Below are 16,217 nucleotides of genomic sequence, written 5' to 3' on the forward strand. Positions count from 1 at the left end.
CAGGCACATACTTACCTCTGTCTTAAAGTAAAAAAACAACTTGCATTACAATTCCCCTTTTAAGTCTTACACCTTTCAGTTTGAAGTTTTCTCCTTTAGTATTCAACACTTCTACCCCGGAGGAGAAAGTTTCTGACTGTCTACTGCATGTATGCCTCTTGTAATTTTAGAGACTTCTATCAGGTTTTCCCTCAGCCTTGGATGCCCCAGAGAAAATAATCCTTGTCTATGCAACCTCTGGGAGTAGGGACCTTTCAATTTCAGAATCAGAACCAGGTCACTGGCATATGTCTTGAAATTTGTTAACCTTGCGGCAATAGTACAACGCAAAGCATGATAATATAGAGAAAAAAACCTGAATTACAGTAAATATATATATATATTTTAATGGTTAAATTAACTAAGTGAAGCAAAAGAAAAATGTTTAAAAATAGGTAATGTTCACGGTTTCAATGTCCATTCAGAAATCAGATGGCAGAGGGCAAGAAGCTGCTCCTGAATCATTCAGTGTGCGTCTTCTGACTTCCGTGCCTACTTCCTGATGGTGGCAATCAGAACAAGACGTGACCTGGGTGATGGGGGGTCCTTAGTGACAGATGCTGCATTTTTGAGGCATTCGCTCCTTGAAGATGTCCTGGATAGAGGCTAGTGCCCATGATGAAGAAACTCACTCAATTTTGAGATAAAGTAAAATAAAGTGGACACTTTCCACTCCATGAAAAATAATTGAGGGGCACAGATGTTAATTCACTCACACAGAAACAATATGAACTTGACACACCACGTGCCTCCTACAAGCTTGAAGAGCATTTAATGGCTTTGGGTCTGCACTTGAAGTTTAGAAGAATGGACAAGGGGAACCTCATTGAATCCCACCCAATACTGAAAAGCATATAGAGTGGATGTGGAGAGAATGCTTCCAGCAGTGGGGGAGTCTAGGCCCAGAGGGACTAGACTCAGAATGTAGGGACAAATGGACAGGTCCATCAATGACAGGGTATAGAGGGCTCTGGTCCCGGTGCAGGTCGATTGAGTAGGCAGTTTAAATGGCTGTTCACTGACTAGATGGGCCAAGTGGCCTGTTTCTGAGCTGTTCCTTTGTATGACTATATGACATCCTTGAGAACAAAGAAAAGGAAATTTCTTTAGCCAGAGGGTGGTGAATCTGTGGAATTCATTGCCACAGCTGGCTATGAAGGCTAAGGTTATTGGGTATATTTAAAGTGGAGGTTGACTGGTTCTTGATTAGTAAGACTTCAAGGGTTATGGGCAGAAGGCAAGAGAATGGGGTTGAGAGGGATAATAATTCAACCATGATGGCATGGTGGACCAGAATTGATGGGCCAAATGGGCTAACTCTGCTCCTATTTACACCATCACAACTATACAGACACTCAAGACTACAGACGGGGTGGGGGGGGGGCAGAGAGCATGGAGCAAAACAAAACACAAATCTGCTGGAGGACCTCAGCAGGTCAGGCAGCATCCGTACGAAGGGGTCAAAACCCCACAGTCTGACCCACTGATCCTCCAGGTAGATTGTTAGATTGTCTGTCACATTAAGACCGTGCAATTCGATAAATGAGCACAATTACTTATTTCTTTGCATATGGTCAGAGATGGAAGCCAAGGATTCAAAACCTAAGACATTAAGGTCTGCACGCAGAGGGCACTTTAAGCTCAGAGTGAAACTTCTATAGGAATAACCCAAAAGTTCAAAGCAAATTCATCACACTGCATGTGTATATGTCACTATACACTGCCATGACATTTATTTTCTTGTGGGCAAAGTACAACAAAGAAATACAATACAGTCAATGGAAAACTACACAGACTGACAAACAACCAATATGCAAAAGATGACAAACTGCGCAAATACACACAAAAAAAGGTAAACAAAATCAGACAACAGGAATTCTGCAGATGCTGGAAATTCAAGCAACACACTTAAAAGTTGCTGGTGAACGCAGCAGGCCAGGCAGCATCTGTAAGAAGAGGTGCAGTCGACGTTTCAGGCCGAGACCCTTCATCAGGACTAACTGAAGGAAGAGTGAGTAAGGGTGAGTAACAAAATCAGAGACAGGAGCTGTCGAGTCTTCGAAAGTGAGTCTATAGGTTGTGAAATAAGTTTGGTGTTGTGGTTTAATGAAAACCTATAAGATTTGCTCAGAGTGGAAGTGATGGATATGGGTTTAGTTTCAACAATAAAGAGAAATTTGGAGAAGTTCATTGAAGGGGTATGGTCCAGTTTTGAGTCAACGGGACTAGACTAGACTGGGACAAGTGGCCTGTGTATATGCTGTAGACCTCTATGACTACTTCTAAACTGCAATTCAAAGTGGCTGCTGTTGTTTCAAACAACAGGAATTCTGCAGATGCTGGAAATTCAAGCAACACACATCAAAGTTGCTGGTGAATGCAGCAGGCCAGGCAGCATCTGTAAGAAGAGGTGCAGTCGACGTTTCAGGCCGAGACCCTTCGTCAGGAGTAGACGAAGGGTCTCGGCCTGAAACGTCGACTGCACCTCTTCCTACAGATGCTGCCTGGCCTGCTGCGTTCACCAGCAACTTTGATGTGTGTTGCTGTTGTTTCAAACTTGGTTCCGTGATGATTACCACATCCACATTCCCTGGAACTGGGAAAATCATTCTGACACCAGCTACATTGACACAGATGCAAATCATAGGTGCTATAAGCAGCCAGCAAACCTTTACTCACCTTCTTTAGTTTATTTAACTTTGGTAGGTTCACGACTGACAATAATCCTACGTTGATCGTGCTAAGGAATTCCAACTCTTCAAACTCATCTGAGAGACCCTCGATTTTGCCTTCGTGTGAGCGACAGTTGTCGAGAACAAGTTCTTTCACCTGGGGAGACAAAATGTGAGGCAAACGTAAATGGAACGGCTCCCCGGCGCAGCTGTCAATGCAGAACGGCACGAGAAGCAGGACAAGAGAATCTAAATCTTCCCACATGGCTACTTAATCTTCACAAATCACAGAAATCAAGAGACCAGAAACCATACTTTTACAGATCTCCTTTAATCCCACAGATACATAAAGAGATTACAATAGTGGTATACTTCTATCCTTGTGCTGCAATTAATTGTTAGATTTAATCGGAAAGGCAATTTAACCATGATCTAATACATAGGACACAGACCAATTAGGAATGTATTGCACCTTGAAGACAGTTTCCATCATTCTTCAGCCAGACAGTGGTGCATCTGTGGAATTCATTGCTACAGACGCCTGTGGAGGCCAAGTCATTGGGTAAATTTAAAGCAGACAGTGGCAGGTTCTTAATTAGAAATGACATTAAAGGTTATGGGGAGAAGGCAAGAGCATCGGGCTGAGAGGGATGACAAATCAGCCGTTGTGGATCAGACTCAATAGGTCAAATGACCCTATTCTGCTCCTATGTCTTACGCTCTCTCAATCAATACCATGCACCAAAGTTGTATCCAAACACAAGTAACATAGCAGGATACATTACCACCAGCTAATACAGATTCAACCACATACTTCTGAAATAGTTTTTTTTAAATCTAAGACTGCCAGGGGTGGTGGGGTGAAGATATACCTCTGCCAAAGGAGATGTAAGGTGCTCCTTCCCTCTGCTAGCCTGCAGGTCACTCTTGGGCAAGGTGTAGCACCTGCTTAGCCCCCCCATGCCCAAGTGAAACCATGGGACAGTCAAACGAGCAGCTAGCTGGTGCACATCACAAGTCCTGGTTACGCGACCACTGACACCAGGCAGACAATTTCTGAAGAGCACTAATAATGGCTGGGGTCACACGTCCTGCAATTACACTGCCCAGAAAAGGCAACAGTAAACCACTTCTGTAGAAAAATTTGCCAAGAACAATCATGGTCATGGATAAGACCATGATCGCCCACGTCATATGACACAGCACGTAACAAATGAACAAAGGTTGCCAGAAGGCAAGAGGCCAGACAACTGGAATTAAAAGTGAAGTGAACATGTGGAAGAGAAAGATGATCTCCCTGAATCAGAAGGTGCAATATGAAACTGACAGGTATCATATTATCAGAGTTTTGGGGCGGCATGGTAACATGGCCGAGTTTCCTCCAGGTGCTCCAGTTTCCTCCCACATTCCAAAGGCGTACAGGTCAGTAGGTTAATTGGTCACATGAGAGTAACCGGGTGGCATGGGCCCCATCAGGCCTGGGTCTCAAAATAAAAATTCTCTCAATGCGTTACTTTATGGCATTACATGTTTAGCTGAAAGTAACTTAGGGATAGAATCAAAACTACAAGTAGCAGGTGAAGCCCGGTGTCACACACAGACCAGAGGCTCACTCCTGACCAGCCTGAGCCCAAAAACAGAAAAAGCTTGAAATACACAGCAGGTCAGGCAACGTGCATACAGAAAGAAACAGAGGCTGTAGAAACGTATTTCACACAATTTATCCTTTTTTTTAAATTCTGGATTTCAAGCTTTTATTTATAAAGTTCTGGGAAAGAAAATCATGATATGAGTGTTCAGATTTATAGCCACTGAAGAATGAAACCATTGAATGCCAGGGCACCATTACTGAAAAAAAGTCCAGGGCAGTGTGCTTCCCCAGATATCCTGACATCAATCAATGTTACCGGTGCCATTAGTGGGAGCTTGCTATGCAGAAATGAGCAGCTTGGCACAGTAGCGCAGTGGTTAGCACAATACTCTGCAGTATCAGCGATCGGGGTTCAATTCTTGCCACTGCCTGTAAGGGGTTTGCACATTCACCCCGTGACCATGTAGGTTTCCTCAGGGTGCTCCGGTTTCCTCCTACAGTCCAAGGACATAAGGGTTAATAGGTTAATTGGATGTATAGGTTTAAATGGGCAGTGTAGGCTCAGTGGGCCGGAAGGGTCTGTTACTGTACTGTGTCTCTAAAATTTATATTGTCCTGCTTGAACAAGTGCTAGGACAGGGCACATGGCTTGTTTGCAAATGAACAGTGTTCAATAACTTCCACTCCAGGGTCAATTGGATGCTCAGTGTTTCAAGTACAAGAATGCATACTGATCGGCAGATAAAGGGATCTCCAAAATCAGTTACCTGTAACAAACATTTAATTGGAAAGACACGAGTGTCATCAAGTCACGGTGCTATACGGCTCTGAAGCAGAATATTCAGCCCAACCTGTTCGTGCTGACCCAAGTTAACTGCCTACGCTGGTCCCACTAATCAGCAAGAAAGCTTCCAGTTTGCTCTTGTCCATCCAGGACCAGAGTATATAGCCAATGCAAGCAGCCACTGAATAGAAAAAGTGGATGAATTGAGTGCCCAGCCTTCATTGAAATGGGTAGGTGGGACAATAGAGACCAAGTGATCACCATTAAAAGACAACTGCACTAAATACCAGAGACTAACATCCAACCAGGATGCACAAACAGAGGACGGAGAGGCTGGCGAGTCATTCGGATCGATGAAGTAATCACCAAGGGACTGAATCAAAAATTAAAAACTCTCATCTCAGCAAGAACCCCACTCCCTCCCCCCTGCACACACTCAACAGATGGCCATATGGCCTGGAACTGACGTGTTACAGTCCCAACATCGCGGGCCTGGAGTTCGCTCTGATACCGGGGGAGGGCAAGGGCCACACTATTCCTACCTGGGGGCGGGGGGGGGGCGGGGAGGAAAGAGAACACCACGTTCCAACTGAGTGACTGAACAGCCCAAGTCTTTCAGAAAGAGATGAGGATTATTCAAAACTGATGCTAAATAAGAGAGACAACTGTTCCTGCCGAAGGGTTTCGGCTTGAAACGTCAACTGTACTCTTTTCCAAAGATGCTGCCTGGCCTGCTGAGTTCCTCCAGCATTTGTGCGTGTTGCTCGGATTTCCAGCATCTGTAGATTTTTCTCTGTTTATTGTTGGATCCTGGTGATTTTGCAATCAAGGGTTCTTTAGAACTCAAGGATGAGGCATGTAGGTTATGGCTATTTATTAAATGTTACAGGAATGAACAAAGAAGCTGTGACTACTTTACACTAAAAACTAGTGCAAAAAAGACAGATAAAGCACATTGGTAAGGGGTAACCTATGAAACAACTAGGTTCAGTGACATGGCAGGCCACAGAGAAACTTCTCGGAAAAAAACAATCCACTATACTACAATCATTTTTTTTAAAATTACTGAACAATTATGCACATATGGGTGAGTTATATGAAAATTATAATCTACAATAGGAAAGCTAACTAAATAAAAGAAAAATAAAGAGTTTTATACCCTAATCCAACACTACCAGGGCCAGGAATCCATTTTGTGATGGCATTTAGCTCTCTGGTCACCATCTAACACAACTGTACAGCATCAGCGATCAGGGATTCAATTCTCACCGCTGTCTACGTGACTGCATGTGTTTCCTCTGGGTTCTCCAGTTTCCTCATGTACATGTTCTGATTTTATTTTATTTTATTTTTTTTTCCAGCACCACAGCATGAAGAACCTTCGAGCCACGTCATCCCCGCAATCTCACAACCCTGATGAACCCTAACCTAAATCGCTGACAATTTACAATCACCAATTTATCTACCCAGTACAGCTTTGGACTGTGGGAGGAAACCAGATTACCTGGGGAAAACCCACACATCCCACGGGAAGCACATACAGAGACTCCTCAGAGACGGTGCCAGAACTGAACTCCGAACTTCAGAACATCCCTAGCTGTAATAGTGTTGCGCTAACTACAACACTACCGTGGTGTGCAATGCTGAAGTCGCGATTCACATCGAAAGCAGCCAGAAAATGGCACCAAAATTCATGAACATTACATTACTCAGAAATCCAGTTCATCAATAAGCAAAATTCAACCACTTAGAAAATGACAGTAATTTAAGATGTCACAGAAAATCAATAACTTAAGTTACACGGTTAAAGAGACTAATGATTTGCTTGATGGGATGAGAAGTAAAGGCAGAGCTTGCCTTTGGGATTGAACACAGTTGGGTACAACAGATAACACACACAGAAGTAACTGGTTCAGTACTTGTGTTATAAATTCAATCCAATGTTATAATTCACCAATCTCAGGATGTCCCAGAACAGTGCAGCACCAACAAAATACAGATCTGAATGGGAGACTCTTGCTGGAAACACCTTTTACCAGATTAACACTTGGTGATTCTGGGAAGGACATCAGGGAGAACAGCTCTGATCTGATGAGACAGGGATCTTTAATGCTCATCCAGGACAAAGCATTCTATTACATTCAGTGTTAGCTGTGAGGAGGATGCTGAGAGGATGCAGGGTGACTTGGATAGGTTAGGTGAGTGGGTAAATTCATGGCAGATGCAATTTAATGTGGATAAATGTGAGGTTATCCACTTTGGTGGCAAAAACAGGAAAACAGATTATTATCTGAATGGTGCCCGATTAGGAAAAGGGGAGGTGCAACGAGACCTGGGCGTCATTGTACACCAGTCATTGAAAGCTGGCATGCAGGTACAGCAGGCGGTGAAAAAGGCAAATGGTATACTGGCATTCATAGCAAGAGGATTCGAGTACAGGAGCAGGGAGGTTCTACTGCAGTCGTACGAGGCCTTGGCGAGACCACACCTGGAGTAATGTGTGCAATTTTAGTCTCCTAATCTGAGGAAAGCCATTCTTGCCATATAGGGGGTACAAAGAAGGTTCACCAGATTGATTCCTGGGATGGCAGGACTTTCATATGATGAAAGACTGGGTCAACTAGGCTTATACTCTCCGGAATTTAGAAGATTGAGGGGGGATCTGATGGAAACGTATAAAATCCTAAAGAGATTGGACAGGCTAGATGCAGGAAGATTGTTCCCGATGTTGGGGAAGTCCAGAATGAGGGGTCACAGTTTGAGGACAAAGGGGAAGCCTTTTAGGACCGAGATGAAGAAAAACTTCTTCACACAGAGAGTGGTGAATCTGTGGAATACTCTGTCACAGGAGACAGTTGAGGCCAGTTCACTGGCTATACTTAAGAGGGAGTTAGATAAGGCCCTTGTGGCTAAAGGGATCAGGGAGTATGGAGAGAAGGCAGGTATAGGGTTCTGAGTTGGTTGATTAGCCATGGTCGTAATGAATGGCGGTGCAGGCTTGAAGGGCCAAAAGGCCTACTCCTGCACCTATTTTCTATGTTTCTATTACCATAACACTGTCTCGGCCACAGCTGTGGGCAGGTGTGGTTACCCTACAGGAACCAGGCGACTGCACTGAAAAGGGTGCAGAGAAAATCCACCAGGATGTTGCTTGGGATGAAGGGTTTCAGGTAAGAAAAGAGACTGGGTTTGTTTACCTTAGAGCGGAGGAGGTTGGGGCACCTGACAGAAGTATACAAGGTTGTGAGGGGGTATAGACGGGTGTCAAAAAAATAAAAAGGAGATTGGTTGAGGATGAGGTGGAGGAAGGAATTATTTTTAAACCAGATAGTAGTTGGAATCTGGAGCTCAATGCCCAAGTGGGTGGTAGAGGCAGAGACTCTCAACATTTAAGTATGTTGGTGTACTAGTGTCAGGCAGGTGGGTGGGGGAATTTAGTTTACTTGTCGGTTTAAAGCTGCTTTTATCATTCCAGTCATCGAATGACACATTTGAAGGGCAGCAGCTCTTTCCCACTGGTTGTCAGTGTCCGACTTCAGGCATGGGGTACAAGAAAAGCACGTGCAGGAGGCTCAGCCTCTTTTCTTTCATCCCCAGGGCCCGCTTTAGGCTGAGGTTGCGATTAGTGCTGAAGAACCATTGGGAAAGTATGCTGCGGGTATCAGGGAGTCCACGCACACTGTTGGCTAGCTTATCTGTTTGTTGAACTTAGGGTGGTTTAGATGTTTGGTTAAATATTTTGCCATTTGTCTGTAAATAAATATTCAGCATCTTGTCTCACTTACCAAACCCATGAACCTGCTTTCTTGCAACAAGATGACACCCACAGAACACCACAGATCAGGTACTTGCAAAATGGGATTAATGCACATGGTTGCACAACGTCTGGCATGGACACAATGGGACAGAAGGTACAGAGGCCTGAAGTGCATCACCATCAGGTTCAGGAACTGCTACTTCCCTACAACCATCAGCTTTTTACACCAACCTAATCCTACCTCAACAACAGACCCTTGTAAAGTTATTTCCCATGGTAGGGGCGTCTAGGACAAGAGGGCATGACTTCAGGATTGAAGAACATCCATTTAGAACAGAGATGCAGAGAAATTACTTTAGTCAGAGGGTGGTAAATCTGTGGAATTTGTTGCCACGAGCGGCTGTGGAGGCCAAGTCATTGGGTGCATTTAAGGCATAGATAGATAGGTTCTTGATTAGCCAGGGCATCAAAGGGTATGGGGAATAGGCAAGGGAGTAGGGATGACTGGAAGAATTGGATCAGCCCATGATTAAATGGCAGAGCAGACTCGATGGGCCGAATGGCCTACTTCTGCTCCTATATCTTAAGGACCACTGCTTAGATAACCATGGACTTGTTTCTGATTGTGTAAAACCTTGTTTGCCTCCACCACTTGTCTTGCCGCCACCTGAGCCTATGATGCTGCTGCCGAGTTTTCCTGTTGTACCTGCACCTCACTTACGAACACAAAACAGCACGGGCCCTTTGGCCCACAATGTTATGCCAACTTTATAAGCTACTCTAAGATCAATCCAAACTTTTCCTCCTACACAGTCCTCCATTTCTCACACGTCCATGTGCCTATAAGAGTTTCTTAATGTATCTGCCTCTACCACCACTCCGGCAAGGCGTTCCATGCACCCATCACTGTTAAATAAAAAATTACCTTTGACATCCCCTTCACATCACCATTAAAATTATGCCCCCTCATATTAGCCATTTCTGCTGTGGAAAAAAGAGTCTCTGGCAATCTACTCGATCGATGCCTCTTATCTTGTACACCTTGATCAAGTCACCTCCCATCCTCCTGCGCTCCAAAGAGAAAAACTCTAGTTCGATGAAACCAATCCTTACAAAACATGCTCTCTAATCCTGGTGAATCTCCTCTGCACCCTCTCTAAAGCTTCCATGTATACAAGGCAATAAATGCGATGGCTGATGTTACGTTACTCCATTACCCAATACAACGGCATAACAACATCAGCCCTGACCTGTACGTATGAAAGAAAGGGGAGGGGGGAATCTGCAGTGTGTACAGCATAGGTGAGTGAGGGTGGGCCATGGGGAAAGAAAAGCGGTAGAGAGCACACAAAGAGCAGCTAAAGAATTAAGTATTTATTTATGTACGGATTGAGAAACAGCATGGAGTAGGCCACTCGAGCCATGTCAGCCTGCAATCTTGATTTAATCCCAAGCAAATCATGAGACAATTTACAATGACCCGAGACCTTGGACTATGGGAGGAACCCTACATAGTCATGGGGAGAACGTAGAAACTCCTTACAGGCAGTGGTGGGAAATAAAATGAATTATGGAGAGGCTTGGCTCAAAAAAATCCTCTTTTTTTTCTGGGGTGGTCAGTGAAAGAAGGGAGGAGGGTTTCAGGGAGCGAACATGGAACGACAAGAAGCAGCTTAGCGTCCTGGCCTGAATCCAAGTGGCAGAGGTAAGAGATCCAGAGGAAATGGGAGAGAATTCGGAAGTAAACAGCACTTCATGGAAAATGCAAAGGCTGCACGGGAGGGAAGGCAATAAAGCTTTAATGGTTGTCTATAAAATAATAAAATCAAGCGTGCGCGTCATAAACTATGGGGAGGTTAGGTGTGAATCCAGCTTACAATATTACAGATAAGCTACAGCGTGCGATGTCAAAATTAGTCTGGAATTAAAGCAGGTGCGTGCAAAGGCGGGCATAAGCGCTAACAGAAGTTGATGTGGTTTCGTGCAGCAGTATTTTTAGAATCAGATTTAGTGTCATGTGAATTTTGGTGTTTTGTGGCAGCAGTACATTGCAATTCATAACAATAAAAACTATAAATTACTATATATTAAATAAGTAGTGTAGAAAGTAAGGGAAAATTACTGAGGCAGTGTTCATGGGATCACTGCCCATTCAGAAATCAGATGGAGGAGGGGAATAAAGTGCTCCTAAAATATTGAATGTGTGTTTTCAGGCCTCCTCCTTGATGGTAGAAATGAGACGAGGGCATGTCTGAGCTAATGGGCATCCACACAAGCTTTTTCAGACATCGCCTTTTGAAGGTGTCCTCGACGCTGGGGAGGCTAGTGCCCATGATGGGGCTGGCTGAGTTTACAACTTCCTGCAGCTTTTTCTGACTCTGTGCAGTGGCCCCTCCATATCAGACAGTGATGCCACCAGTTGGAACGCTCTCCAGAGTACACCTGCAGAAATGTGAGAGTGTCTTTACCAATACCGAATCTCCTCAAACTCCTAATGAGATACAGGCACTGTTCTGCCTTCTTTATATTTGCACCAACAGGTTGGGCCCAGTATAGATCCTGGTAATGTGTGGCTTCACCTCAGTCTACAACAGAGCTAACATAACCTTGATTTCTCCTTGGTCCTTTTTAAAAATCAAAAACTTTAAGGCCTATTGCTTTCTGTGCACATCTGAAACACTAGAATTAATCTGTCATCTCGATTCAACGTTCCTCAGCTACTGCTGGTCACCCAGTAACTCCACCACAGACGGCCTCAAGCCCGTCCGAGAAAGGAAGCGGGTTGGGTACGGGGCTGGCAGAAATGCCAGCAGAAGACCCAAAGACCTCATTCCTGAAAGAGGAAGGATCCTTGCCTACAGGACGTACAGGTCATGTGCTGAAAGCAGAAACCACATGGCTGACCAACCCAGGGACAGAGGAATCTGGCGAGTTGCTGTCGGCAGCCTATGTCATGGGCTTAAGAAGTCAGGTCACCAATGGCATCTGAGAACGTCTTCCTCGAGCCTCTCCATCTCTTGTCCTTTTAAAGACCATACCTATCTAAACTATCCTTTGAAGCTCAGTGCTAATAGTATTTGATAGAAACTTATACAAAACCATTCCCAGGTACTTTGCATGTTTAAAAAGTCAGTTAAAGCATTTACTTTTCTGAAATCATTCATTTATCCTATTGAGTTTTGTTAGACTGAGAAGTTTGGAACAGGACACCGGGCAACAGGTGCTGAATATTCTAGCTACAGCACTTCTGCCAATTAGAATCAGTAAATAAACACGAGCATCCAGTCTCCACTCGAGCCAAATATACAACCAAGTTGACATGGTTGGGCCCATAACAAGCTCACTTGCCACTCTGGAGGCCAATACAGCAGTCAGCTCAAACCCCAAGAGGGTGCCTGTTGATCAAGCAACCGGTCAGTTTAAAAGCCTTCACTCAAGATCGTTGCAGTCGGTATCACAGCAGTGAACGGCTGGGCTTGAAATCCTTAAAGCAGGGGTTCCTGAACCTGGAGTTCACGGACCCCTTGCTTAACTGCATTAGAAAAGGTTGGGAATCCCTGCCGTAAAGGCTCTCTCCGAGAAAATGCAGCACTGGGAATGTACCACACCACAAGAGAAATTTGCACTTAAGCCAATGAAAATAGGCTCGCATTCAATCTCAGGCTGCCCCGAATACCACACAGTGCAGAATGTGACATTTGCAGTACTTCAGCCCCAAAACGAATAGATTAGGACTCTATTCCCTGGAGAGCAGAAGAACGAGGGGGGAATTTGATAGGGGTACACAAAGCGAGGGACAGACATGATAAATGCAAAGGCTTTTTTCCCCCACTGAGGTTAGATGAGACTAGATCTCAGAGTCATGGGTTAATGGTGAAAGGTGAAATACAAGGAGAACTTGAGGGGGGAACTTTTTCCACTCAAGAGGGTGCAACAAGTTACCAGTGGAAGTGCTGGATGCAGGTTTGATTTCAACTTTTAAGAGAAGTTTATTGGTACATGGATAGCAGGGGTATGGAGAACTATGGACCAGGCAGAATATTTTAGTATTGACTAAATAGGCTGTAGGGGCTGTTTAATGCTCTATGAAACACATTCAAAAATCTAATAAACTCACTGAATACAGCCTATTTTTATTGCAGTTCTGCACAATCACTTCCCTGCTGGGTTTATCCTTAAAAGATGCAGAGATAGGGTCTCCATGTGGTGTCACTGTCAGATGATTTACACCCATCCAAAATTCTTACAGGAAGTCCTGTTTCTGAGTACACAGCCCAAAATTGCCTGATGATTTCAGACTGAAGCTTCCAACACACCTCTTGAACAAGCAGGGATACTGGCCATTTCTGGAGGTTCAACACCTTGTAAATCACCCCTCCATTATAACCACATCAAATTCAGATCCGATAAGAGGAACAACTTCAAAGCCAGGTTAGGGAGAGGGACCAAGTTCCCCAGACCTACTTCAGAGAGAACCTCAGATGCCAAGAGTATGGTTTCTACAAGCTAAGTCCCAAATCACTTTATATGCAATTAAGGAGTGTAGTCACTGCTGTAGATATTGTATTTATTTACAGATTATAGCATGGTAACAGGCCATTCCGGCCTAACAAGCCTGCGCTGCCCAACTATACGCATGTGACTAATTATCAAACCCTACACCTTTGGAATCTGTGAGGAAACTGTGGGGTCACGGGGAGAAAACCTACTCCTCTCCTTTTCGTCTCTGAAGTACAGTACTGCACTAACAGTATGAGCCCAGTCTCCTGTAGTAGGATCACAAATCATGGGCGCTTGTCTCCACACACCCCCCCAGCCTTCATGGAGTTTCAAATCCATGAAAATACCACTGCTCATATCCACTTTCCACTCAGGCAATTACACAGCCCTAAATTAGTGCCAACCCATACCCGGACAAGCTTTGCCCCAGAAAGACACAACCATTAACACTTCCAAATGTTGGGGAGAATGGATCTCTGAAGATCGAGATGACATTCCTCACATTTTTGCCATAGTTATAGAAAAGTACAATACAGAAACAGGCCCTTCTGCCTATGCCAAGCCACTTAATCTGTCTACTCCCATCGACCTGCACCAGGACCACTGCCGTCCATACCCCTACCATTCATGTAGGTATCCAAACTTCTCAAACATTGAAAATCGAGCTTGCATGCACCACTTGCACTGGCAGCTCACTCCACACTCTCATGACCCTCTGAGTGAAGAAGTTTCCCCTCATGTTGCCCTTAAACTTTTCAACTTTCACCCTTAACCTATGACCTCTTGCTGTAGTCCCAACCAACTTCAGTGGAAAAGGAAAAGATGCAACTTACCCTACCTGTACCTCTCATAACTTTGTACACCGCTATCAAATCTCCTCCTAATCATCGACATTCCTCGCCGGAAACTACAATATTAACCGACAATGCCATTCAAGTCACCAACATCCACAGTTAACCCACAACCACAATATCCATTAAGGAATATTATTCCACCACAAGACAGAGGCAGAATCAGACCATTCGGCCCATCAAGTCTGTTCCACCATTTAATCATGGCTGATTTAACAACAGTAATAATAAAAAAAGCCAAGTACTTTATTGAACACGAGTGGGAAGTTCTTCCATTACAGCAGCAACATTTAACAGCACACAGCCATGTGCAGATATAACTAAAGTACAGAATAATAATATAATATTTTACCAATGTATATCAATATGAAATAATAAACTACAAAATAATAAAACAGACCATTGTGCTCTCCTGTCGCACGGAGATGAACTGTTGTGTGTACCACACACATATATAAAACATACATACATATACACACACACACATATACACACACACACACACATACACATATATATATATATATATATATATATATACACACACACACATATATATACACACACATACATACACACACACATACACACACACACACACACACATATACATACACACACATATATATACACACACACACATATACACACACACACATATACACACATATATACAGACACACACACACATATATACAGACACACACATATACATACACACACATATACATACACACACACATATACACACACACACACACATACACACACACATATACAGACACACACACATAGACACACACATATATACATACACACACACATATATACACACACATACACGTGTGTGTGTGTGTGTGTGTGTGTGTGTGTGTATGTATATATATTAGTTTATTATCCCTCTCAGCCCTATTCTCCTGCCTCCTCCCCATAACTTTTGATGCCCTTACTAATCAAGAACCTTTCAGCCTCCATTTTAAATATACCCAATGACGTGGCCTCCACAGCCACACGTGGCAATGAATTCCACAGATTCCCCACCCTCTGGTTAAAGAAATTCCTTCTTGTCTCTGTTCTAAAGCGTCATCTTTCTATCCTGTGTAAACCCACAGCTACAATATCAAGGAACATTCATGAGTAATCCACATCTGTGTCCCTAACTTGGAAGCAAAACTACAACTTCCTACTCCACAAGATTCACAATCCCACTTTCCACTTTTCTCTCCTGCAGGATACAGGATATCCTAGCCAAGAGTATGCTGTTATCCCGCAAGTTATCAAGGGTTAATGAATCACGGAGCCAGAAACAAATCAATACTGGCATAAGCCAAGCCATCCACACACACACACACTAGAAGCCTGGCTCTTCTAACCCATCCTTTTCAATGAGGACTTTTCCAGAATAAAGCTTGGCACATTGCTCATTTTATTTAGTTAAGCACATAAGAGAAAGGAGTAGCAAGATGTGCAAATGGGAGAAGTTGGCAAATCTCTAAAGCATGGTGGCATAAAGAATCTCAAAATAAACTTTGTCATTAAAAAAACTTACAAGAATAAACTGCGCAATACCCCCTCATTCTTTACATTCTAAGTCGATGCTTTCAGTACTGTTCTATAACATTCCGACACATCACTGCTGCCATTTATGTGCTCCCCTGAGGTTGTACACTAATACAGTAACTGAGAGACTTCCTCACCCAACCTGAAATACTCAGTAGGGTAGTCAGCACCTGAAGTAAGACCAACACCACAGGATTTACAATTTAACTTTCCACTTTTCTCTCCAGCAGGATACAGGATATTCTAGCCAAGACTATACCACTATCCTGTAAGTTATCGTGGGTTAATGAACAAGACCTAAGACAAGCCCACGTACAGCTGAAGCTAGGAACAAGAACAGAAGCTTGTTAAGCTGCAGGGAGGACGGGGGACATCTTTGATCGGCAAAACAGGGATGAGCATGGGGTAAAGCCGTAAATACATTTATCAGGTCACTGAATGAATGAGACCAGTCAGACAGAGT

At 43.8% G+C, this 16,217-nt stretch overlaps 1 protein-coding gene across 1 annotated transcript in view; it reads right to left on the reverse strand.

Moving 5' to 3' along the window:
* Positions 1-16,217, reverse strand: part of anp32a (acidic (leucine-rich) nuclear phosphoprotein 32 family, member A) — a 54,306-nt gene that overhangs the window by 19,665 nt on the left and 18,424 nt on the right. Inside the window, exon 2 of the mRNA XM_072278061.1 lies at positions 2,719-2,868. Coding sequence (XP_072134162.1) covers positions 2,719-2,868 — 150 coding nt within the window. The remainder of the gene's footprint in view (positions 1-2,718; positions 2,869-16,217) is intronic.

Source organism: Mobula birostris, chromosome 14 (assembly GCF_030028105.1).
Source record: "Mobula birostris isolate sMobBir1 chromosome 14, sMobBir1.hap1, whole genome shotgun sequence".
Lineage (NCBI taxonomy): Eukaryota > Metazoa > Chordata > Chondrichthyes > Myliobatiformes > Myliobatidae > Mobula > Mobula birostris.